Source organism: Diachasma alloeum, unplaced genomic scaffold (assembly GCF_001412515.2).
Source record: "Diachasma alloeum isolate Michigan unplaced genomic scaffold, Dall2.0 Dall_scaffold_00760, whole genome shotgun sequence".
In the NCBI taxonomy this organism is placed as follows: domain Eukaryota; kingdom Metazoa; phylum Arthropoda; class Insecta; order Hymenoptera; family Braconidae; genus Diachasma; species Diachasma alloeum.
This window is the reverse complement of record NW_021680890.1, coordinates 334,288-357,952: the sequence shown is the minus strand read 5'-3', so window position 1 is coordinate 357,952 and position 23,665 is coordinate 334,288. Positions and strand designations below refer to the sequence as shown.

At 41.8% G+C, this 23,665-nt stretch overlaps 5 protein-coding genes across 7 annotated transcripts in view; 3 read left to right on the top strand and 2 right to left on the bottom strand.

Moving 5' to 3' along the window:
- The window catches only part of LOC107044588 (integrin alpha-PS1), a 10,528-nt gene extending 5,422 nt beyond the window's left edge, over positions 1-5,106 (top strand). For both annotated transcript variants that reach the window (XM_015266527.2, XM_015266526.2), the window contains 6 exons: positions 96-474; positions 779-1,521; positions 1,770-2,613; positions 2,880-2,974; positions 3,052-3,181; positions 3,265-5,106. In XM_015266527.2, coding sequence (XP_015122013.1) covers positions 96-474; positions 779-1,521; positions 1,770-2,613; positions 2,880-2,974; positions 3,052-3,181; positions 3,265-3,495 — 2,422 coding nt within the window. In that variant the 3' untranslated portion in view covers positions 3,496-5,106. The remainder of the gene's footprint in view (positions 1-95; positions 475-778; positions 1,522-1,769; positions 2,614-2,879; positions 2,975-3,051; positions 3,182-3,264) is intronic.
- Positions 4,039-7,945, bottom strand: LOC107044590 (post-GPI attachment to proteins factor 3). Its single transcript, XM_015266530.2, has 6 exons — positions 7,293-7,945; positions 6,918-7,051; positions 6,694-6,846; positions 6,092-6,350; positions 5,579-5,783; positions 4,039-5,229 (listed from the first exon to the last, which is right to left on the bottom strand). Exons 1-6 carry the CDS (start codon positions 7,420-7,422, stop codon positions 5,154-5,156), a joined length of 957 nt encoding a protein of 318 aa, XP_015122016.1. The 5' UTR covers positions 7,423-7,945; the 3' UTR covers positions 4,039-5,153.
- An 80-nt stretch (positions 7,946-8,025) lies between these two features.
- Positions 8,026-17,472, top strand: LOC107044589 (protein real-time). Of its 2 annotated transcripts, XM_015266528.1 has the most exons (8): positions 8,026-8,234; positions 10,673-11,558; positions 12,431-12,519; positions 12,598-12,735; positions 12,802-12,922; positions 13,619-13,743; positions 13,875-13,943; positions 15,311-17,472. In XM_015266528.1, the coding sequence occupies exons 1-8, from the start codon at positions 8,172-8,174 to the stop codon at positions 15,881-15,883; spliced, it is 2,064 nt and encodes a 687-aa protein (XP_015122014.1). In that variant the 5' UTR covers positions 8,026-8,171; the 3' UTR covers positions 15,884-17,472. The 2 variants fall into 2 exon arrangements, with proteins under 2 accessions (XP_015122014.1, XP_015122015.1); XM_015266529.1 differs by lacking the exon at positions 13,875-13,943.
- LOC107044591 (PHD finger-like domain-containing protein 5A) lies at positions 17,151-18,691 on the bottom strand. The gene is made up of 3 exons (XM_015266532.2): positions 18,484-18,691; positions 17,883-18,073; positions 17,151-17,615 (listed from the first exon to the last, which is right to left on the bottom strand). Exons 1-3 carry the CDS (start codon positions 18,533-18,535, stop codon positions 17,526-17,528), a joined length of 333 nt encoding a protein of 110 aa, XP_015122018.1. The 5' UTR covers positions 18,536-18,691; the 3' UTR covers positions 17,151-17,525.
- LOC107044540 (transcription initiation factor TFIID subunit 2) lies at positions 18,668-23,656 on the top strand. Its single transcript, XM_015266456.2, has 3 exons — positions 18,668-18,875; positions 19,419-20,256; positions 20,957-23,656. The coding sequence occupies exons 1-3, from the start codon at positions 18,832-18,834 to the stop codon at positions 23,654-23,656; spliced, it is 3,582 nt and encodes a 1,193-aa protein (XP_015121942.1). The 5' UTR covers positions 18,668-18,831.
- Positions 23,657-23,665: the final 9 nt, after the last annotated feature.

The following is a 23,665-nucleotide window of genomic DNA, read 5'->3' as shown; positions in this document are numbered from 1 at the left end:
TCCTCATCAGATGAAACCCAAAATGTAAATGTTGAGTGGATATTTTTTCAAGTAGATTTAATCCTGAATTGAACGAAAAATAACAATTTTCCCAGACCCAACATGGACGTGGCCCTGATCCTCGATGGCGAGCAGTTCGCCTCGTCCTTCGGCTACGAAATAGCCGCCCTGGACGTGGATGGTGACAAAAAAACCGACCTCGTGGTTTCAGCCCCCTTTTACTTCAACAAACTCGAAGAGGGGGCTGTTTACATCTACACCTCCCTCTGCCGCAGCAACAGGGACTCCGATAAGTGCCGGCCGACGAAGCTAGTCGGTCGCGAGGAGTCCCGATTCGGCTTCGCCCTGGCTAACCTGGGGGACCTGAACCACGACGGTTTCGAGGATTTGGCTATCGGCGCCCCTTACGAGGGAAAAGGCACCGTCTACATCTATTTGGGGTCCAAGAATGGAGTCCTGACGACTCCCTCTCAGGTAGGGATGCAATCTTTCTTTTCCTGCATTGTGTTGTCATCTGGGGATCTTCAGGATATTTCGAATAAAACAGATATAGGCCCCTGTTATCCAAATACACCCCAGGTTAAAATTTGGTGGCCCGTCTTACCTTCCTCGACATTTTCCTCGATTTTTCTTCTCCGACATTTCATTCTCCCCAAATTTCCCTCGCGTCAACTTTTCGTAGGGCTCATAATTTTTCAATATTTGATCTGAAGGATAATTTTTTATTTAATCTGTAGTCCCATTTGAATGAACACTGATTTAACACCTCGAATCCTAGGTCATCCACTCAGAGGACACCCCAGTCCCCTTGCGGACATTCGGTTACTCCCTGAGTGGTGGAATAGACATGGACAAGAACGGTTACCCAGATCTGCTGATAGGGGCTTACGACAACGACGCCGTTGTCCTCCTGAGGGCCCGCAAGATCATCGACATCACGACGTTCATCAGGTACTCGAAGAACAACTCTTACGTCGAAAAAATCGAGCCCATCGATCCCAACAGGATCGGCTGCCCTGCCGACCCCTCGTCGAACTTCACGTGCTTCGAGTTTGAGGCGTGCTGCAAGACCGAGTCTTTGAGGCAGAACGAGGGAATGCAGAATTTGAAGTTGAACTATCATATCGAGGCCGAGACGTTCATGGGACAGAAGAAGTTCTCGAGGGTCTGGTTCGAGGCTGGGAGGAACAAGGCGCATTATGTGAACAGAAATGTCACGCTGGACACGACGAAGGTGATGCATTGCCAGAGGGAGGTGGTGTATCTCAAGGAGAATACCAGGGACATTCAGTCGCCGATAAAGTTCAGGGTGAATTATACACTCGTGCAGGACGAGCCCAGGATGCCGAGGGAGGGGGAGGCCCTCACGGACATCAATAATTATCCGATTCTCAATCAGCAGGAGGCGGCGAGGGCCTTCGAGGCGAGCTTCCAGAAGGATTGTGGGGACAATGATATCTGCGAGAGCGATATGAGGGTCGAGGCTAAACTGAAACTGGCCCCTTCACCGATTAAACCAAAGTGAGTATGGATTTTTGGTGCTCCTGAGTGGAAGCCATGTAATCGCTAAAATATTTTAAGAATAATTTTCCAGCCTATTTTACATGAATGCCAAAAATTGAAAAAAAAACCTCTGTAGCTCAAAAATTGGAGACCCTGAACTATTTATCATTTATTATAACATTTACTATTTCTATTTTCAACATTATAAGCGTCTGCACCCCTAGTACTACTTTGAAATTCTCACCCCATCCATTCGCCCCCTTTAGCTTCTACGAGCTCCTCCTCGGGGAAGTCGAGGAGGTGATAGTGGACGTGAACGCAGTGAACATCGGCGAGTCGGCGTACGAGGCCCAGCTCTTCGTCGCTCACTCCGCCAGCCTCAACTACATCGCCTCAAAGAGCAACGAGTCCATAATCTGCAACCTCCACAACGCAACCCTCGTCATCTGCGCGATCGGCAACCCCTTCCGCAAGGACAACGCTGTCAGCCTCCAGATCCGCTTCGATCCAAAAGGCGTCGAGGACAACGAGCCCCAGTTGGGCTTCAAGATCTTCGCCAACTCGACGTCCCAGGAGGTCAGCAAGAAGTCCCCCGTCAATTTACAAGCGATTGTCGTCAAGAGGGCGGAATTGTCGATAAAGGGAAGTGCCAAGACCCAGTGGGCGTACTACGGGGGTGACGTTGTGGGTGAGTCTGCGATCAAGCGACTGGACCAGGTCGGCCCCAAGGTCTCTCACATCTACGAAGTTTTCAATGAGGGACCCTGGAAGGTCCGGACGGTCGAGGTCTTCATCTCCTGGCCCTATGAAGTGGCTAATGACAAGCCTCATGGCAAGTGGCTGCTGTACCTCGAGGACAAACCGATCATCAGTCACTCGGGGGAGTGCTTCCTTCCGGCGGGCTTCAAGGAGAATCCTCTGAATCTGCTGAGGAGCTCCAGCTACGAGGACCTCGATCCCCTGTTCAACGCAGGGGAAGGCGCCCCTGCCGCCTACTGGAGGAACAGGACGACTGCCAATCGTGTTAGGGAGAGGAGGGACACGGAGAAGGTGGTCAACACGAGGACTGTCGTCGATGATGATGGACATCGGCATCAGGTGGTGTCCATGGTGAGTGGCAGGTCAAAAGAAGATGATGTAGGATGAATGAATGAATTACGAATCATGAAGAATTACGATTTTTTTACGATGTCGGACGTAACTCCCCAAGATTTATCAATTTTTCTCATCAGCGAAATATCAAATTATCTCGAAAACAAGGAGATGGGCGAAAAAATGTCACGAACCCTTTTTTTACACAGAATTACATTTTCAATGAAAAAGTTCGTTTTAAAAATGCTGTATTTAACAATTTAATCTTTTTTATTCATCCACAGAATTGCAAAGCCGGCACTGCCAAGTGTTTCGACATCCGCTGTATAATCTACAATCTAGAACGAAAGCAAGAGGCCACGATAACTGTCAAGGCCAGGTAAACATCATCATTATCATCATTCAATTATTCGATCCCCAGAGCATTCGTAAATTTTCCCTTGTAATTGCTTTCAGACTCTGGAATTCAACTCTCGTCGAGGACTACCCCAAAGTCGACAAAGTCAAGATAGGATCCAACGCCAGGATCGTCATTCCCCCCAACATCGAGATCCAGCAGGAAGACCTCAAGAATGATCATGCAATCGTAATAAATACAATAAATCCCATCAACTTGCTCAATTTTTAATTAATTTTAGATTAATTTCGTGTTATTTTCGTCATTTCTAGGCTGAAACCATTGCATATCCAGACCTTGGAGACCAGCAGGACGCGGAGCCAGTCCCAATTTGGATAATAATTGTAGCCATCGTTGCTGGATTATTACTTTTAATCCTTTTAATAATCGTCCTATGGAAACTTGGATTTTTCAAACGTCGTAGGCCAGACCCAACTCTCTCTGGTAATTTAGAAAAACATAGGGATGACAATCCCGAGCATGAGGCACTCTTCAAGCATTGAGAGGAGAAATTGAGAGGAAAAAAAATTGAGAACATGAGAAACTGCCATTTACTATTTCAATTGGGAGAAAAATATTTTTCTTTGAATTAAAACAGATGAGAAAGACCAGAATTGTGAAAAAGAGAAGACTTGAGCCTGTAATTACGTACTAATGGCCTTATGTATTTATAATAATGAGTTTTTAACGTAGCACTCGACGAAATGATGCCTTGCATTTATGTGATAGCTCACGAAAGGCAGAATCCCATCAAAATAACTCCAATACCAGTTATTTTTTAACTAATTGATTAATGTGAAGTAGTTTTTAATGGTTTGAGTATCTTTTTTTTACGTGAAAGATCAGTATTTTATGAGTAACATCTACTGCAGGTGCTGGTTTTCCTCTTTGGTGCTTGATTTATGGGAAATAATCACCAAATTTTCACCTCTAAATTTTATTTCTTCAGTTGAAAATCGAATTTTGGGGATTATTTTGGGATCCGGAGGCACTAAAGATTTTTTAAACAATTTTAATGGTTATTTTAAATGTCTGAAGGTTGTTACAAAAATTTATTTTCACTATTTACAATTTACAATTCGATTATTGATGATGGAAATAATTTCATTGCAATTTACTTAATTGTATGGAGGAATGTGCGATAATTTTTATATGCAGTTCTAGGTGATAATTATGTAATTAAATATTTATATAACATCTCCTGCAGCAGCTGATCCTCGCCTTTGGAGCTCAATTGCTCGGAAAAAATCCTAAAATTTTAACTATTTCGTGTTTAAATCCTATTTTTTTAATTACAATCAATTGAAAATCAGTTTTTGGGAATTATCTTGTGATCCAGAGGCATTAAAAATTTTTTTTTTAATTTGAATGGTTATCTTAAACGTCTTAAGGTTGGTAAAAAAAATTATTGTCACTATTTACAATTGACAATTTGATTATTGACGATGAAAACAATTTAATTACAATTTAATTAATTGTATGGAGGAATGTGCGATCATTTTTATACGCAGCTCTAGGTGATAACTATGTAATTAAATATTTACACAACGTTCTTTATTTCGAAGACAGGATAGTCATATTTAATTTACGAATTTCTAATTTTCGTATTTTAGATAAAATATTTTCGTTAGGTGCATTCAAATCATTATCAATAATATATCGAGCAATTGCTTCACTTGTTGTCATCGCAAGAACAATTCATTCATTAAAAAAAATCATTAGTTAATGAACGACTTTTGGAGAATGAAAATCTGCATTTTGGTACTTAAACCATTTTCCTCAAGTTGAAATCGATATTTCAAATTGATTAGTTGTTGATAAAACATTCCTATTTCGCCTAAAATTCAATTTAACGATCTGAAAATCTTAGTTTCGAGAGTAACGAGTGCCCAAAAATGGTTTAAGAAATTAAATCATGAATTTTTTTTTTAAATTACGATAAAAGTCTGATATCTGTTCATCACTAGACTTGCGTGCTTACTCGAATGTTCGGTGTTGAAACCATTCGTCATGTTTTAAATTAAGGGGATTACCTGATCATAAATTATAGATGATTCGTTTCGTTAATACAATGTAAAGAATTTTTTAAATAAAATATATATTATTTAAGAGGTCATGTCGAGGTTTATCGATTCCTAGTGTCTTTTCGTCATGGAATTTTCTACTCTACATGTCTGTTATCGATTATTACCTGACTGTATTGCTTCCTCAAGTATTGGCAGTCTAGTATTATAAATCTGAAAGCAAAAATCATTTTTTTGTTCATAAAAAACTGAGTGGTTGTGACTAAAATTGAATCTGCTGAATGGAAAATTAATATTTCCATAAGTACTCCGAATAATAGAAAAAATTTAATGAACAAAAGTTGATAAAAAAATATTTTTTGCTTGAATTGCGTCAAACAGTGGTTTATCGACTGTTTCATTTGTCCCCACTCTCTCCTATTGAAAACATCTTAAAGTAAACGTCATTTTTCCCAGTAAAATACTGAATTCTCGTGAATAAAATTAATTAACTGGGGAGAAAACGCAGTGAATATTCAGAAGAAATTTTTTCTGCAAAAATATTCTTCAATTTGTTATTTACCTGTATAAAAAATAGACTAATGGAGCTGTGGAGGCATGCCACAGGGAATGTGCATCAAAAATCCAAAGAATCGGGGGAAAATCTGCCAATTCGAGGAGTGTCACAGCTACTGATAGAATATTAAACCACCCCATGAGGTATAAATGCCTTAATTTTGTGGAATTCCTGTACCACCAGACCATGCTGATCACAAAGGTCAAAAATCCTAGAAAAATAACTGAAATTAATATCGAAATTGTTTGAAAGTTGGATTATTAATAATATATATTATATTTTATTTATACATTATATATCATAAATAAAACATAATATATAATATACATCATAATATATATTATGATATATATTTTGTATTCAGAAAATATCTTTTTAAAAAGCAATATGAAACAAAGATTTGTATAATCTAGGATCTTAAACAAAGATTATCCTTGTCCCTATGTTTAAGGCCATCCCTGGCGAAATAAATTGCTGACAAAAAAGGTGACACTAATTTATAAATACAGGATTCATTACCACAAAAAATATTCATCTTCATGTTGTACCCATAGTTGATCCTTCCAGACCACAAATGTGACAGATGAGTGAATAAAATACTGAGGTAGGCGCATGTTATCACGACGAATGCCTTTTTGCCCCTGTGGGATATCCTCACGAGGATGCAGTAGAGGAGGGTCACGACGATCGTGAAGGCACAGGAGTAGTCCATTACTTCGGTGAAGGGTCTGTCACGAGCGTGGAAGACTGCTGACCAGAACCAGCCGTTCATACAGACCTGAAATGTCGAATTTAATGTTAATTTCGGATTATCTTGGTACTGAGTGGATTTAGGAGGAAAAGTCACAATGCATTTTTTGTGGGGAATTCAATTCTACACAAAAAAGATTTTATGACATTTTAGGCTAAAACCACTCGGTAATAAGATAATTTCCCATTTACAAAAAGTAAAATTCCTAAAAGTGAAATTTCACTGTTAAAATAATTTTTTTCGTTCATTAATGAAGGAATTACTTCCATAGAAATGAGTTTAATAGAGGATATCACCAGAATATTGTCTAGAAAATTTTATTCCCCTAAAAAAACATGGGGAATTAATTGAGAATCGAATTAGCACTCACAACAGCTAGATAAGTCCACATAAGAGACATTGGATACGACGACCTGACCTCCTTTCTGAACCTCCTGTACATCGCAAAGTGCCCATAAAAATTCATAACTGAGAATATAACAGAGGCTGGCTCCTGAAGTCCCAGAATCCTCACGAAGGGCCACTGAAAGCCAAAAAAATTCAGAATAAAAAGAATCGCTCAATCAACTCCAAGGAAACAAATGTCACCAATACTTTTCCATGGAACTGGGGGACCTGCAGTCCATGCTCCATGAAGTGTCCCACCGTATCCCACATGCAGTCATATTTACAATCCTCCTCGCAAGACCACGATAATAAAGAGACTTCTGAAATCTCGAATTGCACATCTGCAAGATAAAAACGATAATACTAAAAATAGTTTTTCAAACTCCGATATCTCGACATCGGGTGAGTGGAATTCCACAATTTTTTTTTCATTTTGAAGATATTTTTTCATTTTTCAAAATGGACTTTGACTCATAAAAATTGCGTCATTAGGTTACGAGATATCACCGATTAAAAATGTGGAAACAATTTCATGAAAATCTCCAAAAGATGAATTCAATTATTTAAATAAACTGAACTCACTGTGCCGACAGCTCTCCGAATAACACTTGAACAAACACTGTCTATAGAACTGTGATTGATCCCCCTTAGATCCCTCAGCCCCCCCAAGCCCCATCAGAACAGCCCCTAAGAGCATTCCAAATCCCAACATTTCCTCAATCAAAAACAATCACTCCAAAATCACTGATTCCTGTTCTCCCCACACCGAGCCACCAAAATCCCTGTAAAAAATATCTCCCCAAATCTCCACAGACCCCCGAGCCCCCCAAAGCCGATTAAAAAACCCCGATAAGTGTTTTGAGCCGTTTGAGCCTCACATCTCACAACAAAAAGACAACCTCAAAGTGTCGATAAAACCTCCCGTCTTCATCCCTCCACATTTCGGCATCCGCTGAGTGAATTCTCCCAATTTTCCATCCATTCCAAAGATATTGTTCCCCTCTTTAAAACGAGCACTGACTTATCAAAATCTCATCATTACTTCCCAAGATATCCCGACTCAAACACACGAGAAATTAAAATCAATTCTCCTCCCAAAAAAAATCGCCTGTAATTTCTTCAATATCTCAAGACCCCCTGAGTGAAATTCCACCTTTTTGTCTTCATTTCAAAGGTATTTTTCCCCCCTTCAAATCGAGCCCTGACCCATTCAAATTGCTTCGTCCCCCCGCACCTGAGATATTGACGATTGAAAATCATCACTTGCGTATGCGCCTTGGCGTTAAAAGACCTCGCGACTCCGACCAAGCGCCTCTCACTCGTCCCGTGACATCGGTGCCAGTGACAAGTATTAAATAACAGTGCAAAAATCCACCCCCAAGTTCACCCATCAATTGATTAAATGATTAAACCCAATTAACAGTGCAGTTGGAGAAAACCTCGAGTGTTAAAATAGTGAAAATGGTCCAGCAATATCAGTCCCCCGTGAGGGTCTACAAGCACCCCTTTCCCCTCGTCATGCTGGTTTGTTTTGGATTTAATTAATCATCTTGAGTCATTAGATATCATCAAAACATGGGTCATTCGAGGACATTTGGGTGGCTGGAACGTAGTATGTACCTGTGATGTTGTTACGTGCACGTGATGACATTTGGATAGAGATATGGATTCACTGGCACGTTGAGGGCTTATCGAGTTTGTGGGAATGTCAAGGGTCACTGCTGAATGTTTATGCGCTTTGTTGGGAGAGAATTAAAGGGGGCACTGGGTTCTAGGGGCGGTGGGAGGGTTTTTGAAAGGGGCAAAACGAGGAAAATTGATTTTCCTGGGGTTTTGATTTCACTTTCTGGCGAATATCTTGAAATCTATGGGAGATATGAGGGTAACATACAAGACCTTTCTTATAGGGCTTGAAATTTGCCACAAAAAAGGTCCCAATGATAATTTCCGTATCTCTGTTGGATTTCGGGATATTTAGGAAAAACTGACGACTTTGAAGTTGAGTTTTATTTTTATTCTAGCATTTTGTCATTTGTTGTCGCTCGATATTTCGGAACCTAAGGGACGCATGGAAAATGTCATTGAAGCCATTTTTGCAGGAAATTTTAAGAGCTACCAAAAAGGCTTGAGTAATTTTCTTCTATCTCCCATAGATTTCAAGATATTCATCAAAAATTAAAACGAAATCAATTTTATTCGTTTCATTCCTTCATCCTTCAGATTTTTCTAAATACCTCCCAAATCTAACGGAGATTTCAAAATCGTCATTAGGACCTTTTCTCTAGAATATGTCAGGACTTACAAGAAATATCTAGACACAAAAAGTCGTATCTCCGTCCATTTCTGAGATATTCCACAAAATCAAAATTCCAAAACGATAAAACGATTAAAAAAATTGAACATTCATTAATTCTCTCATTACTTAAGTAAAAAAAGTTCATTCTCCGAAAAAAAAATTACTAATTCATCTGTTCTCACATGTACCATTATCCATTGCATAGAAACAACGTCATGCACTGGCCGCAGGGGACGGAAAATCAATGGAAACTAAAGAAAATAGCTGATCGGTTTAAAAATACTCCGAAAGCCCTCACGCCACTTAAGAAATAATTCCCAAGACGATTTACCCCGCAATAATACGCGCCTCATAATTCATTCAATTCCCTGAGCCCCTCTGTTCGTGTGGAAACCGAGAAATAGAGCTTTTACGAATTTATTTAAAGCCTTTTGAGAGATAAATACAGAAACGATAGTATCGGCTCACGTGTCACCTGTGTCGTACCTCGAATTAATGTTTAAATTTAACGTGACTTGTCGATTTGCTGCACGCAATTTTTCACTCATCACGATGTACAAATTGTCGGTTGTCAGAGAGTCATTAGAGATTTAGCAAAGAACGAGAATTGTTATTTGTTGAAAATTACGGACATTGAGTTTTTAAAAGTCATTTATTCATTAATTATCCGAAGAATTATTTAATTAATGGCTTTGGCCCTTTTAAAAAATGTTCTGACAATTTAATTTGTTAGTGACATTCATCAGAGATGTTCCATCTTTGGAGAAAGTCAACACATTGCATTTCAAGCGTGAAACGACCCTTAAATAATTCTCAAGACTATGTAAGGGTCAAATCACTTTTAAAGAAGTTCGGAGTTGAAGGTCATACGATGTTGAAGTTTGCAGCCCTTAATTGAGGGTCGTTTGACCCTCAACTCGAAACGTCTTTAAAGGTCATTTGACCCTCAAATAGTCTTGAGAATCATTTGACCATTTGAGGGTCAAATGACCCTTAAAGAAGTTGGACTTGAGGGTCAAATTATCTTAAACGTTGAAGCCCTAATTCAGGGTCGTTTGACCCTCAACTCGAAACGTCTTTGAAAGTAAGTTGACCCTCAAATGATCTTGAGGATTAATCGGCGCATAAAGACTTGTCGAATGGAGAACCCTTAATTAAGGGTTGATTTTCAAATGGCGCCGAGGGCCACATGACCTTCAATTCAGGGTTTTTACCTTCAAACTTCCTTCAAGGTCATTTCACTCTCAAATAGTTCTCAGGGTCAATAACCCTCAATTAAAGGGTACTTGAACTTCAACACCTTTAACCCTAAACTCAAAGTGCCCTTAAGGGCTATTCAACCCTCAAGTGCATTTGGCGTCAAATGACCCTTGCTTAACCCTCAAGGCCGTTAGAGGGTGAAAGGATCCGTAAAGACGTTCCGAATTGAGGGTCAAACGACTCTTAATTAACCGTTATTTGACCTTCACGGCCCCTTGACCCTCAACTGCAACCTTCCAGGGGTCATTTAGCCCTCACAAGGTCTTGAGGGTTAAACGACCTTCAATAACCTTCGCGACTGAGTCAAACACCCTTTGAAGACGCGTCGGGAAATCCAACACATTATAATCTCCCAGAAATAGGGGAAAAAATTCTTTTTCTCAGCCGTAAAATACCTCTCCCCCAGGCATACGAAAAGCGCTTCCCGACTTGTCCCCAAATCCCGGTGTTCGTCGGCTGCGAGGTGACCCTTGACGAGGAGTCCCAGAACGGAGCTATCCGCACCACCGAGCGCCGTTGCAAGCTCAACGTCGAGGCCCCCTACATTCTTAAAAAAATCATTGGTGTCGACTTCATCTACTTTATCCAGAAGAATGTCCTGGACCGACGGAACTCCATTCTCGAGATAGAGGCCTGGAACGAGTCATTCGCGGCACGTGTTGCCGTAGTAGAAAAATGTCGTTACTTCGTTCACCCGGAGAATCCAGAGTGGACGTGCTTCGAGCAAACGGCGAGCCTCGACATAAAGAATTTCTTCGGATTTGAGAATGCAATGGAGAAGCTGGCGATGAAGCAATACGCGCAGAACATCGCCAAGGGAAAGGAGATAATCGAGTTCTTCATCAACGAATTGAAGAAGGAAGGGGTGACCTCGGTGGAGGCGTGGGTGGAGCCAGAGAAACTCATGGACTCGGGTGAGAAAGACCTGGAGGACGAGGAGATCATCATCGAGGAGAAGAGTGAGACCGAGGGGAAGTTGCCGTCCAGCAAAACACAGTTGTCTTCGGATTACATCGAGCGGTACCTGGGGAAGTTGGACCTCATGCAGGAGAGCAGACTCGTGCAGCTCAGGAACAGTATCCAGGAGCTAAGGGGCGCCTCTGTACCCAGTGATGCTACACTCCTGAGGTTCCTGAGGGCCAGGGAGTTCATGGTGGATAAGTCCAAGGAGATGCTTACGCAGTCGCTTCACTGGAGGAAGAAGTATCAGATTGACAGGTTGTTGGAGGAGTATGAGGCACCGAAGGTTGTGAAGAATTATTTTCCGGGGGGGTGGCATCATTGTGATAAAGGTAGGTTTGCTCATCTGTTTGTTGGAAAGTTTTTTTTTTGTTTTAGGGGAGGGTGAAACGAGACTTGAAGGGTCAAATTGACCCTTGAGGTTGTTTTACCCGAGGGGTCATATGACCTTCAAGACGCCTTGATCCTCAAACCCACATTTTTTTAAGGCCCATTTGACTCTCAAAAGTATCTAACATTCAAATGGTTTTGAGGGTCAAACGATCCTTGAGGACGTGAAGTTTCGGGTCAAATTGGCCTTCAAAACCATTTGACCCTTGAGATCACCAAAACTGTCAAAAATTCCGAAAGAACTTGCCCATTTCCTTCAAAATTTCCAGATACTAAAAAATTTATCTTGGAATTGAGTTGATTTACCTTTCCTCCAACATATATTGACATAATACACAGACCTTTACATTCTGATTAATTTTTCACATTGTAGTTGTTGATTCGCTCGGTTATTGGAGACTCTACACCACCGAATAACAAATCGTTTTTTTTTCCAGAACTCTCCAATGTTATTTTCATTCCAAGATCAAAATCACCAATAACTAAAAAATAATAATCCCTGGGCAAATTATTGTTACAAAAAATCCAAATACCAAAATCTTAATTGCACTTCAAATTCGTTTCTGCTGAATATCTCAGGATTTATGAGAGATATCAAGAATTTTGTAGAATCTTTTTTGTAGGGAATTTGAAGAGCTGCAAAAAAAGTTTAAACAAAATTTTCGCTGTCTCCCTTCCCTTCCGAGCTATTCAGCAAAAACAGCAGTGCCAAATTTTCAGAATGAAGGAAACACTCTCCCCTCCATTCAAAACTAATGTCAACAACCACCCTGAGTGATAAAAAATATATTCTTACAATTTTGTATATTAACAGATGGTCGCCCCCTCTACATTCTCCGATTAGGCCAAATGGACGTCAAGGGATTGCTCAAATCGATCGGAGAGGATGAATTATTATTACTCGTACGTTATACCCCATCAACTAAACCAATCCTTGAAATAATCCTATAGTCAAGAGATACGAATATATTTATTTTCCAGGCTTTACACATATGCGAGGAGGGGCTGTCGCTGATGGAGGAGGCCACCACCGTCCTTGGGCATCCGGTGTCCCAGTGGTGTCTCCTCATCGATCTCGAGGGGCTCAATATGAGGCATTTGTGGAGGCCTGGCATCAAAGTGTGTAGCAACCCCCCAAACATAATTATGGAAAACCTTGTTCATCAATTTTCTATGATTTTTCAGGCACTTCTGAGGATTATTGAGATCGTTGAAGCTAATTATCCTGAGACCATGGGACGTGTATTGATAATTAGAGCTCCACGATGCTTTCCTATACTGTGGACACTCATCAGTACATTTATACGTGAGAATTTTTTTTTTCAAGTAAACAAATTGATAGTGTGGTTTATTATAACTGACGATAATTGTGACTTTGTTGGTGGAAATATGAATGACCTTAAAGGACAGTTGACCCTCGAAACTATTTGTCTCTCCAATGATCTTGAAGGTCAAATTATCTTAATTGAGGTTTTTTGTTAATTTTAAGACCTTTTGACCTTCAAGAGTGGATGTTCTCAAGGGTTTTTTGACCCTCATGACCATTTAATCCTCCTGAGGGTCAAGTAACGCTTGAGGTCGTGTGGGTTGAGGGTCAGACCGGCTCTTAAGATCATTTGACCCACAACTTCAAATTTTATTAACGATTTTTTGACCCCCACGACTATTTAACCTTCAATTCGAAATATCATTGAGGGTCAAACGCCCCTTAATTGAGGTTTTTTACCTTGAAGACCTTGAGGGTCATTTGACCCTCAAAAGGTTTTGAGCGTCAAACCACCCTTGAAAGTACTAAGAAATCTTGTCCTTGAAATTACTGAATTCTGCAGTCAAATGATTTCAAAAGAGAAAAAAAATATGAATGAATGAATAATTAAACAGAAAATTGATGAAGCTTTCTACAACAATGCAAATTATGTCATTCACATCTATTTATTGAACATTATAAATATTTCACAATTGAAGAAAAAAAATGAAAAAATAAAAAATGGTTCTGTTGCAGATGAAAATACGAGAAATAAATTTATTTTCTACTGTGGAACTGACTATCAAGAGCAAAATGAAGGAGGATTGACTGATTATATAGATGCAGAGTACATTCCTGACTTCCTCGGGGGCCCATCAGAGGTGAACGATTCTAAAAAATAATAATTCTTCTACCAAAATGATACATTTTATTTGAATAGTTTAATCAAACTGAAATTCTCTTCTCTTTTTCATTCGATTCTTTTAATTTCAATTGATTGAATTGGCATCAGGAGGGTATTTCTGTTGAACAACTGACAATACCACCGAGGTATTACATTAACGAGACACCCTGCAGCAGTGTAAGAATATTGAGAAATTAAAGTGCAATTGTGTAATTCAAAATCAAAATTGTGAAAATTGCAAATTATCACGTTGTTTATGATGTTTAATTGTCATTGTCACTGGCAAATTTTCATTAGTAGTTATTGGATGAGCACATGAAACTGATGATGAGAATACACGAGAATTTCATTTCATAAAATGTCAAGAGGCCTTGGGAGTAGAAAAAACAACTACTGAAGTTCGATGAAAACTCTGAACCATGAGTTTTCAGCAAAAAGAGGATGGAAAAATGTGAAAGATGGCTTAAAAAAATTGTTCATTCTATATAAATCTAATCAAACGAGTTGGGGGTAATCTGACAAGGATAAATAATTTTAAGAAATGTTTAAAAATACGAGGTTGAGGCGCCGCCATCTTGAAAGCCCCTTGTGACAATGGTAGGGAGTATCCAAACAAGATGGCGGTGTCCAGACCAGTCGTCCACCTCGCATTTTTGAACATTTCTTATAATTATTTATACTCTTTACATCGCCCTCAACTCACTTCACTCTGGTGTTGTAAAATGAACAATTTTATTAAGCCATCTTTCAGATTTTTCCATCCCCTTTAAGCGGAGAATTCATGGCACAAAGTTTTCTCTGTATTTCAGTAGTTTTTTTTACACTTGAGAGCGCTCTTAATCGTGATCACCACGTCCTCAACTCCATCGCGAATCAACCACTGAATAAATTATGAATATCAACCCAACTGATATTCAGAAATTCATCTAAATGTCCACGACTCACCTAAATGTATCATTATCAAACTGTCGTTTTTACCACAAATTTTTATGTGATTATTTTCCAGACATACGTAAACGTATTGAGGGTCAAACGACCCTTCATTAAGGATTGTTTGACCTTCGGGTCCAAAAGTCCTTGAGCCTCAGTCAAGGACCATTTCATTTTCAAGACCATTTGCCTCTGAATTCCAAAAAATCCTCAAGCGTCATTTGACCCTCAAAACCATTTGCGCGTCAGTATGATTGAGGGTCAAATGCACCCTTAATTACACTCGGGGCTGAGAGTCAAATGATCGTGAGGGCCAAACTATTCTTAAAGGTCATTTGACTCTAAGACCACTTGAGCGTCAAATGATCATTATTTCACTTTCAAGGCCATTTGAGGGCAAAATAACCCTCAGCCCTATTTGAAGGTCAAACGACCCTCAATTACACTCGGGGCTGAAGGTCAAATTGACCCTTAATTCACTTTCAAGACCATTTGAAAGCCACATAACCCTCAGGACCATTTGAGGGTTAAACGACCCTCAATTACGCTCGGGGCTGAGGGTCAAATGGTCGCGCGAGTCAAACGATCCTCAAGAACCCCTCGTTATCTTCCAGACGTATGTGAACGAGGGTGGCGTGGTGCCGAAGAACCTCTATCGCCTAGAGTTGGAGCCCTCAAACGATCACGAGCACAGCCTCTATCACTCGATAAGCCTCTCCCACGGTCAGGTCCACCACGTGGCGATAAACACAAACGATCCAGGAGCTGTTCTCACCTGGGACTTTGACGTGATGCGTCACAACGTCATCTTCACACTTCTTCACGAGAAGCCAGACGTGGATCTGTCACCAAATGGTGCAGCCCCAGGTGATCAAGCTGATCAACTCGATGGGGCTCTCATGAAGGAGTGGAGGGAGGGAGTGGACTGCGTCAAGGTCGAGTCGAGTGTTGTCTGTCACGATGGAGAGAGCATCCAGGGGACCCACATAATCCAGGAGCCAGGGACCTACATTCTCCAGTGGAAGAATCCTGATGAAGGGGAATTTCTTCCCTCTATCAGCGCTCACAAGGCCCAGTTGATGTACTTTTACGAGGTTCTGCCCTCGGCTCATTACAGGGGGTCCATGATGAGTCTTCAGTCTGGTGTCAGTGGGAGGTCCGTCGCTAGCTCATCATTGTCTAGATGAGAGGGAGGAATTCATGAGGAGGCGGAGGGAGGGATGACTGAGGGAGAATGATTTTTTTGGAGAAGAGATTTGATGGATGAGGAGGTATCTGGGTAAATAGGGGGTTATCTTGATAATGAGGGGGTTTAGGGGGAAATGTCAAGAGCGATCTTTTGTGGAGAATTCAATTTTCTATAAAAAAGGTTTTATGACAGTTTTTCCTAAATCTAATTGTTTTCGAGATAATTAGGTATTTTGTTGATGAGGAAAATTGATAAATCGTGGGAAGTTACATTCGACATTTTTAGGAATTGTTTAGTTATCTCGAAAATTAGAGGGCTTGGGGGAAAATGTCAGAAGACGTTTGTTGTAGAGAATTAAATTTCCAACAAAAAATGTTTAGTGACTTTTTCCTCTAAACTTACTCCTTCCTGAGATAATCCCCAATTTTCCGACACTGGGGAAAAATATCCAACATTTACATTTTCAGTTTCATCTAATGAGGACGAAAATTTTAATTGACTCGGGAGTTACCCTGGTCCATTCCCCCCCTGAATCGAAACGTATCTCACCAGATATCACGAAAGCTCGAACAATTGAAACTAAAAGTGTTACGATTATCACCAGAATGATAAACTATTTTTCATACGAAATATAAAGCTCCACGTGACAATTCGAGAAGAAATAATGCTCCATAAGTTAACGAATAATGTACAGGATATATTTTGTGATCGCGATATTAAAAAGTTACGATAGACTCTTCCACTTGCGTAAGAAGGAAATTGTACATAACGAGGGGAATTAAAAGAAAAACTAATGCGTAAAAAATAAAACAATGAAGACAACGGAAACATGACAACTTAGGCAACGACAATATTACCTAGTGAATGGAGATAATGAATATTCTTCAGACATTCGAAATTAGGTCGTAATTTTGCAAGGATTATTTTTACTATTAATTCATTAATATATTAAACTCAATCAATTAATCAGCTGTAAAATTACGAATATGTTTAATTGTGTTTGTCCTCAGTCAATACTAGAGTAATAAACCAAATGTGAGGATATTTTTGAGGCAAATTAACTCCAGTTAGGGACTATTATAGTGTAGAAAATGATGTTTTAGGGCACACCGAGTGTTTAAGACTGTAGAATTCGTGATAAAATTGTAGATCCAATTGCAACTACTGCGTAAAGTATTATTATTCATGAAAAATGTTAAATTAGTAATTTTATCCACTCGTTGGGAGGCTTTTTAATAGATCAATTTCAGAATTATGGTGTCGAATCCAGTGTCAAGACATTTTACTTTATTTTTAAAAATTTTGACATTAACCAGTGGATGAAAATCAACTCGATCATTTCTTATTTTTGTTCGAGGGTATTAACCAACACTAATTATCCAGGCCAACTGAATCACTGTATTTAACCTCGACGATATTTTTTAGAGATTTCTATATTACATGTTAAACGATAAAAGAGAATTTTAACGAATGATACATATGTGCAAGCAGCATTCAGACGTCGGGACATTCCAATCAATGGTTTTGTCTGGAGTATTTTAATCATGAAAGTAGAGATAATAAAGTATAGATGATGTTAAAAACTTTTTTCATTGTTTATTACTCATTATTGTCGTATTTATTTCTGAAATTCTTTATGTTTATCTTCTTTTAAACCCATATTTCTTTCTTTCGTAGAATAGATCTGTCTTTGAACTGCCTAGGTTTACAATCTTCGGACAACCGTCTCTCTGCAAAGAGGAAACATTAACAAATTAAATTATTAAAACTATATTATTATTATTAAAAAAGAGGAAAATGAAAAATAAAATGAAGCATTGAAGACAATCGTCAATATCTTCCCTATGGCTGAGTGAAATTCAACAATTTTTCTTTCATTCTGAAGATTTTTTTCCATTCTTTAAAATGAATGTTGATTGATTGAAATCGCATCATTAGGTCAGAAGATGTTAATGATTGGGGAAGAGATTTATGCAAAAAATGTCAAGCAAACTCACGTCTTTTTCTTGAATAGTGCATTCTTTGCAGTAGTAGGCGTCTGATACACCTGGACCTCCGCATATGACACATCTGCCTTGGTACGATCCATAATTACACTCATCACAGATTCTCACTAGAGTGCAGGGACGAACGTACGAGTCGCAGATTACACACTTGCCATCGCATTTTTCACACAATCTTCCAATGGCTGAGAGAAAAATCGTTTTGTATTGTTGATTGACATGAATAATGCAGGAATGACGGTAGTTATTCTTCAAAAATTATTAAATAAATGGTGAACTGCAGGATATTATAGTAATTTTAGCTGAATTAGGAAGAATAATCCATTTTATCAACACTAATTTTTGCTGTAGGAAACACGAGTGAAAGAACTTTCTTAAATCATCAATATTTTCTGACAAAATGATGCTATTTGGATGAATCGGGGCTCGTTTTGAACCCTAAAAAAAATCCTTCAAAATGAAAGAGAAAATGTTCAATTTCACTCTACGGATCTTGAGTTATTACTGATGACAAATGAGTCATTTACTCTGTTGATTAATCAATCGTTTTGGAGCTGCACAAGAGGAATTTTGGGGTTATGAAGCTCAAACTCACCAACTCCGGGCTGTTTTCTACAGAAAATCAAGTCAGGATGATGTTTTGCCATAATATATTCCTATTTTACAGTCAAATAAATATCATAAACCCTGGAATTGTCAAGAAAATCGTTGGAAAATCGTAAGGAGCAGAAAACGCCGCACCACAGACACAGCAAAAGTGCAAGAATCAACAACAACAATCGCCAGTGGTGCCGTTGCACCTGAACTACAATCGAAAATGGCGTTCGCGTGTGACTGCAAGTGACTGAAGGGAAGAGTGGCTTCCCTAACCAAAGATTCACGTAGAAACTGTCAAGTTTGTTTCTGGAAATTGGAGACGAATTATTGAATTCTCGATGGAAATATGAAGAAGGAACGCACAGCCGATAACTCTCGGCCGTTTAAACTATAAGTATCCAATAATTTATTATTTTCTCCACTCATAAAGACCCTATTTTCAATATTTTGAGGCCAGAGGTTCATCCAAGTCTGTTTATGTCCTGACGACAAATTCATTAGACGTGAAAATTGGATTAGGGGTCATTGTGGAGGTATAAAGAGGTAGAATAGGTGATTTTATAGACTGGAGGTGATGCAGAACGTGTGGGAAAAGTTGAGGGAAATTTAATCAGTGGAATTTGGTTGTTTGGGATTTTTAGTTTTGAAGTTTGAAAAAATGAAGTTTGACAAAACTGTAAATTTGGATTTTTCTAATGGACAAAAGACACAATTTTGATGAATTTGACTTTTCCCCCTCTAGGTCTCCCCCTGGGCCTTGCTCTACACTTTGGATTTTGCTGTTTCATTTTCTTTTCAATTAATCTATTGATAAAATCTTCGCCCGTCAAAACTTGTCAATAATTTTCCACTGCACTGACTGGAAAATTATTAATCATCAATAAAAAAATCATCAACACCCCAGAAATCTAACAAAGCCTCGTTCCCCTGCACAGCCCACCAGATAGTCTCCCTAACGGGCATCTCCTTCCAACGCAAGAGCATAATCGGTTTCGTGGAGTTGACGATCGTCCCCCTGCGCGACCGCCTCCTGAAGATCCGGCTGAACGCGCGCCAATGCCGCATCTACCGCGTCTGTCTGAACGACACCCTGGAGGCGCCCTTCCAGTACTTCGACCCCTTCCTGGACATCTGCCAGGGTGACGAGAAGCAGCGCTCCCTGGAGTTCTTCTCCACGATGCACCTGGCGGCAGCGCAGAAGGTGGACCCTGACAACAACTCCGGGGAGCTCCTGATAACGATGCCCGAGGGTTCGGAGAGCCTCATCCAGATAAATCAGAAGCTCCGAATAGGGATTGAGTTCTCCCTGGAGCAGCCCCAGGGCGGCGTTCACTTCGTCGTACCGAACTGCGAGGGGAGCCTGGCCGAGAGGGGAGCCCACATGTACACCTACAGCTACGAGAACTCATCGAGACTCTGGTTCCCCTGCATCGACAGTTTCGCCGAGCCCTGCACCTGGAAGCTGGAGTTCACCGTTGACGAGACTATGACTGCAGTGTCCTGTGGAGATCTGGTGGAGGTGGTCTACACTCCGGACATGAGGAGAAAGACATTTCATTATGTTCTGAACACACCGGCTTGCGCCCCCAACATTGCCCTGGCGGTGGGACCCTTCGAGATATTCGTGGACCCTTACATGCACGAGGTCACACACTTCTGTCTGCCTCAGCTCTTGCCTTCCCTCAAGGTCTCGGCCAAGTACATGCACGAGGCCTTCGAGTTCTACGAGGAGACGCTGTCCAATCGATATCCGTATTCTTGTTACAAACAGGTGAGGAAACTTGGCTTGGTAATGGTCATCTCTGTGGCATTTGACTTCCGGATGGATGTCGCGTTTGGTTTCAGCGCTGCGTCGAAGTTGAATTTAAGCAGGTTTTTTTGACGAAGTCTTTTAGACGTGCTCCGCCACCATTGCAGGGGAGAGCGTATAAGGCGATAGGGCGGCATCCATCCGGAAGCCAAGGATATCAATAATCATGACTGCGAAATCCTCAAAACTATGATTAAACGCCTCCACGAAGAGGCTATTCTGGGGTCAGTGAATTTATTCACCAAACTTAGGAAGTCTTTGCACGTCTCCAAAAATTATGGTTGTACAATCAAAAAAACGTTGAAAAAAATTGAACATTTTCAGAGAGCGTTTCTGAATAATATTGGGAAATAAAGCCAATAGGGAGGAAATTGCTAATTAATAATTTGATGGCTGTCAAATCGTTAGTCACCATGATAAATTATCCATTCACTATTTCCTCTCCATCGGACTTCTTTCTTAATCTTTATTAAAAACGCCTTTGAAAATGTTCAGTTTTTTTCTACTTTTTTTCATTGTACAGTCATAATTTTTAGGGACCCCTGTGTGATGTAAAATCCAATGGAAATTGTGATATATTTTACATTATGAAGATGGAAAAACAATCGAGATAGTTGGGGGAGACAAAAAAAATCCTCACCCCCTTAATTATCATCCCCAGGTATTCGTGGATGAGATTGACGAGGACATAAACGCCTACGCGACAATGTCAATCCTCAACACGAACCTCCTCCACTCCACCGCAATAATCGATCAAGTCTACATCACCAAGAAAGCAATGGCCCAAGCAATAGCGGAGCAGTTCTTCGGCTGCTTCATCTCGATGCAGAACTGGTCGGACACGTGGCTGCCAAAGGGTATCTCCACCTACCTAACCGGTCTCTACGCGAAGAAGTGTTTCGGCAACAACGAGTACCGCCAGTGGATTCAATCCGAGCTGCAGGAGGTGGTCAAGTACGAGGAGCAGTTTGGCGGAATAATCCTGGATTCCTCCCAGCCCCCATCGCCCCTTCCGATCGCCGCCAACACCCCGGCGCCAGCCCCCCGCAGCCCGGACCCCGGTTTCTACTTCCCCATCCGCAACCTCCACACCATGTCCCCCAGGTACCTCGAGGTCCTCCGGAAGAAGGCGCACCTGGTGATCAGAATGCTGGAGCACAGGATAGGGCAGGAGCTCCTCCTCCAGGTGTTCAACAAACAGCTGTCGCTGGCGGCCAACGCGGCCCAGCAGAAGATAGACTCGGGCCTGTGGACCCACATGCTAATCTCCACCAACGTCTTCACCAAGGCGATATTCACAGTCACCGGCAAGGACATGGCGGTGTTTATCGACCAGTGGGTGCGCACCGGGGGTCACGCCAAGTTCTCTCTGAGCTTTGTCTTCAATCGAAAGAGAAATACAGTCGAGCTGGAGATACGCCAGGACACCTCGAGCTCCAAGGGCATTCGGAAATACGTGGGGCCATTGCTGGTGAACATTCAGGAGTTGGACGGCACCTTCAAGCACACCCTCCAGATCGAGGGAACAGTGGCCAAGGCCGACATCACCTGTCACAGCAAGTCCCGGAGGAACAAGAAGAAGAAGATTCCCCTGTGCACGGGTGAGGAAGTCGACATGGACCTCTCCGCCATGGACGACTCACCGGTCCTGTGGATTCGGCTGGATCCCGACATCACCCTGATGCGCTCCGTTCAGATAGAACAGCCGGACTACCAGTGGCAGTACCAGCTGCGCCACGAGAGGGACGTGACGGCCCAGCTGGAGGCCATCGAGGCACTCCAGCATCACTCAACCCCGGCAACTAGACTCGCCCTCACCGACACCATCGAGAACGAGCACTGCTACTACAAAGTCAGGCTCAGGGCCGCCCATTGTCTGACCAAAGTCGCCAATGCCATGGTCGGGACGTGGGCGGGACCCCCCGCCATGCTGGCCATCTTCAGGAAGCTCTACGGATCAGCCTCCTGTCGGCGGATAATCAAGCAGAACAACTTCACCAATTTTCAGCACTACTTCCTGCAGAAGACCATTCCGGTCGCCATGGCCGGCCTCAGGAATGCCCATGGCATCTGCCAACCTGAGGTACTGGCCTTCCTCATGGATCTCTTCAAGTACAATGACAACAGCAAGAACAGATACTCGGATAACTACTACAGGGCTGCACTCATTGAGGCCCTTGGCGCCACCGTCACACCTGTTATTAGCGTCCAACATGGCCCCTCCATAACAGCTGATTCACTCTCAATCGACACTAAAGCCATTCTCGAGGAGGTGACCCGACATCTCAATCTCGAGAAACTCCTGCCCTGCTACAAGTACACGGTCAGTGTGGCTTGTCTCAAGGTGATCAGGATTCTCCAGAAATTCGGCCATTTGCCGAGCAATCCTAATCTTTTTAAGGCATACGCCGCCTACGGCCAGTTCATTGAGGTTAGGATTGCGGCCCTCGAGGCCCTTGTGGACTTCACGAGGGTCGATGGCAAGTGGGAGGATTTGGAGTTTCTTTTGGACATGGCGGAGATGGATCCCCACCCTGGGATTAGGCATAAGCTTGTGAGGCTCATGGTGGAGAATCCACCCTTCGAGCGGGCCCACAGGCACAGGCTGGACAGCCCTGAGTTGGTCGACAGGATATGGAATCTTATGAATGGAATGCTCTCACACGACTCCAAGTTGAGGTGTGACTTTGTGGATCTTTACTACACGCTTTATGGGACCAAGAGGCCCAATTGCCTGCCGATACCCGAATTGGCGGGGGTCCTCAAGCCGAAGAAGGCAAGTCCCGAGAGGGAGGAGCCCAGAATAGTTAAGAATCCGATGTTTCAGAAGAGCGATGTCGTCGAGGTGGACTCGAGTCCGCCTGTGGTGAAGCGCAAGGCTTCACCTTCTAGAGAGGGAGGGGGTGGGCCTGAGGGGGGGGAGAATGGGCCCCTCGTGAAGAAACCGAAGCCACAGAATCCTGAGGTTAGGGCGGGGCCGCAGGGCCCTGGGGAGGGCAAGATCAAGACGGAGTATTACTCGGATAATTCGGCGTCACTGCCGGGACTCATGGGGATGGGGTCGCAGGGGCCCGTTGGGTTCGAACCCGGAATGTTTAAGAAGGATGAGGAGGGGAAGGGGAAGGGCGAGTCGGGGGGCAAGGGGAAGAAGAAGAAGAAGGATAAGAAGAAGCATAAGCACAAGCACAAACACAAGCATGATCACAAGCATGGGAAGGAGAAGGAGAAGGAGAAGAAGGGCAAGGAGAAGGGAAAGGATAAGGAGAAGGACGCGTTGAAGGTCAAGGACGAGACTTTGAGCTCAGTCAGCTCTAGTCCCAGTCCGGAACCTGGGAATTCAAAGGATTATGGGGTTTTGTAATTTGGGGGG

Coding starts and splice junctions, on each gene's coding strand:
- LOC107044590 (XM_015266530.2), bottom strand. CDS start 7,422: ATGTTGGGATTTGGAATGCTCTTAGGGGCTGTTCTGATGGGGCTTGGG. Junction 7,052..7,292: donor TTCGGAGAGCTGTCGGCACA/GTGAGTTCAGTT, acceptor TTTATCTTGCAG/ATGTGCAATTCGAGATTTCA. Junction 6,351..6,693: donor TGTGGACTTATCTAGCTGTT/GTGAGTGCTAAT, acceptor TCGACATTTCAG/GTCTGTATGAACGGCTGGTT.
- LOC107044589 (XM_015266528.1), top strand. CDS start 8,172: ATGGTCCAGCAATATCAGTCCCCCGTGAGGGTCTACAAGCACCCCTTT. Junction 11,559..12,430: donor GTGGCATCATTGTGATAAAG/GTAGGTTTGCTC, acceptor GTATATTAACAG/ATGGTCGCCCCCTCTACATT. Junction 12,923..13,618: donor ACTCATCAGTACATTTATAC/GTGAGAATTTTT, acceptor GTTCTGTTGCAG/ATGAAAATACGAGAAATAAA.
- LOC107044591 (XM_015266532.2), bottom strand. CDS start 18,535: ATGGCAAAACATCATCCTGACTTGATTTTCTGTAGAAAACAGCCCGGA. Junction 18,074..18,483: donor TAGAAAACAGCCCGGAGTTG/GTGAGTTTGAGC, acceptor TTTTTCTCTCAG/CCATTGGAAGATTGTGTGAA. Junction 17,616..17,882: donor GCACTATTCAAGAAAAAGAC/GTGAGTTTGCTT, acceptor TCCTCTTTGCAG/AGAGACGGTTGTCCGAAGAT.
- LOC107044540 (XM_015266456.2), top strand. CDS start 18,832: ATGAAGAAGGAACGCACAGCCGATAACTCTCGGCCGTTTAAACT. Junction 18,876..19,418: donor AACTCTCGGCCGTTTAAACT/ATAAGTATCCAA, acceptor GTTCCCCTGCAC/AGCCCACCAGATAGTCTCCC. Junction 20,257..20,956: donor CGTATTCTTGTTACAAACAG/GTGAGGAAACTT, acceptor TATCATCCCCAG/GTATTCGTGGATGAGATTGA.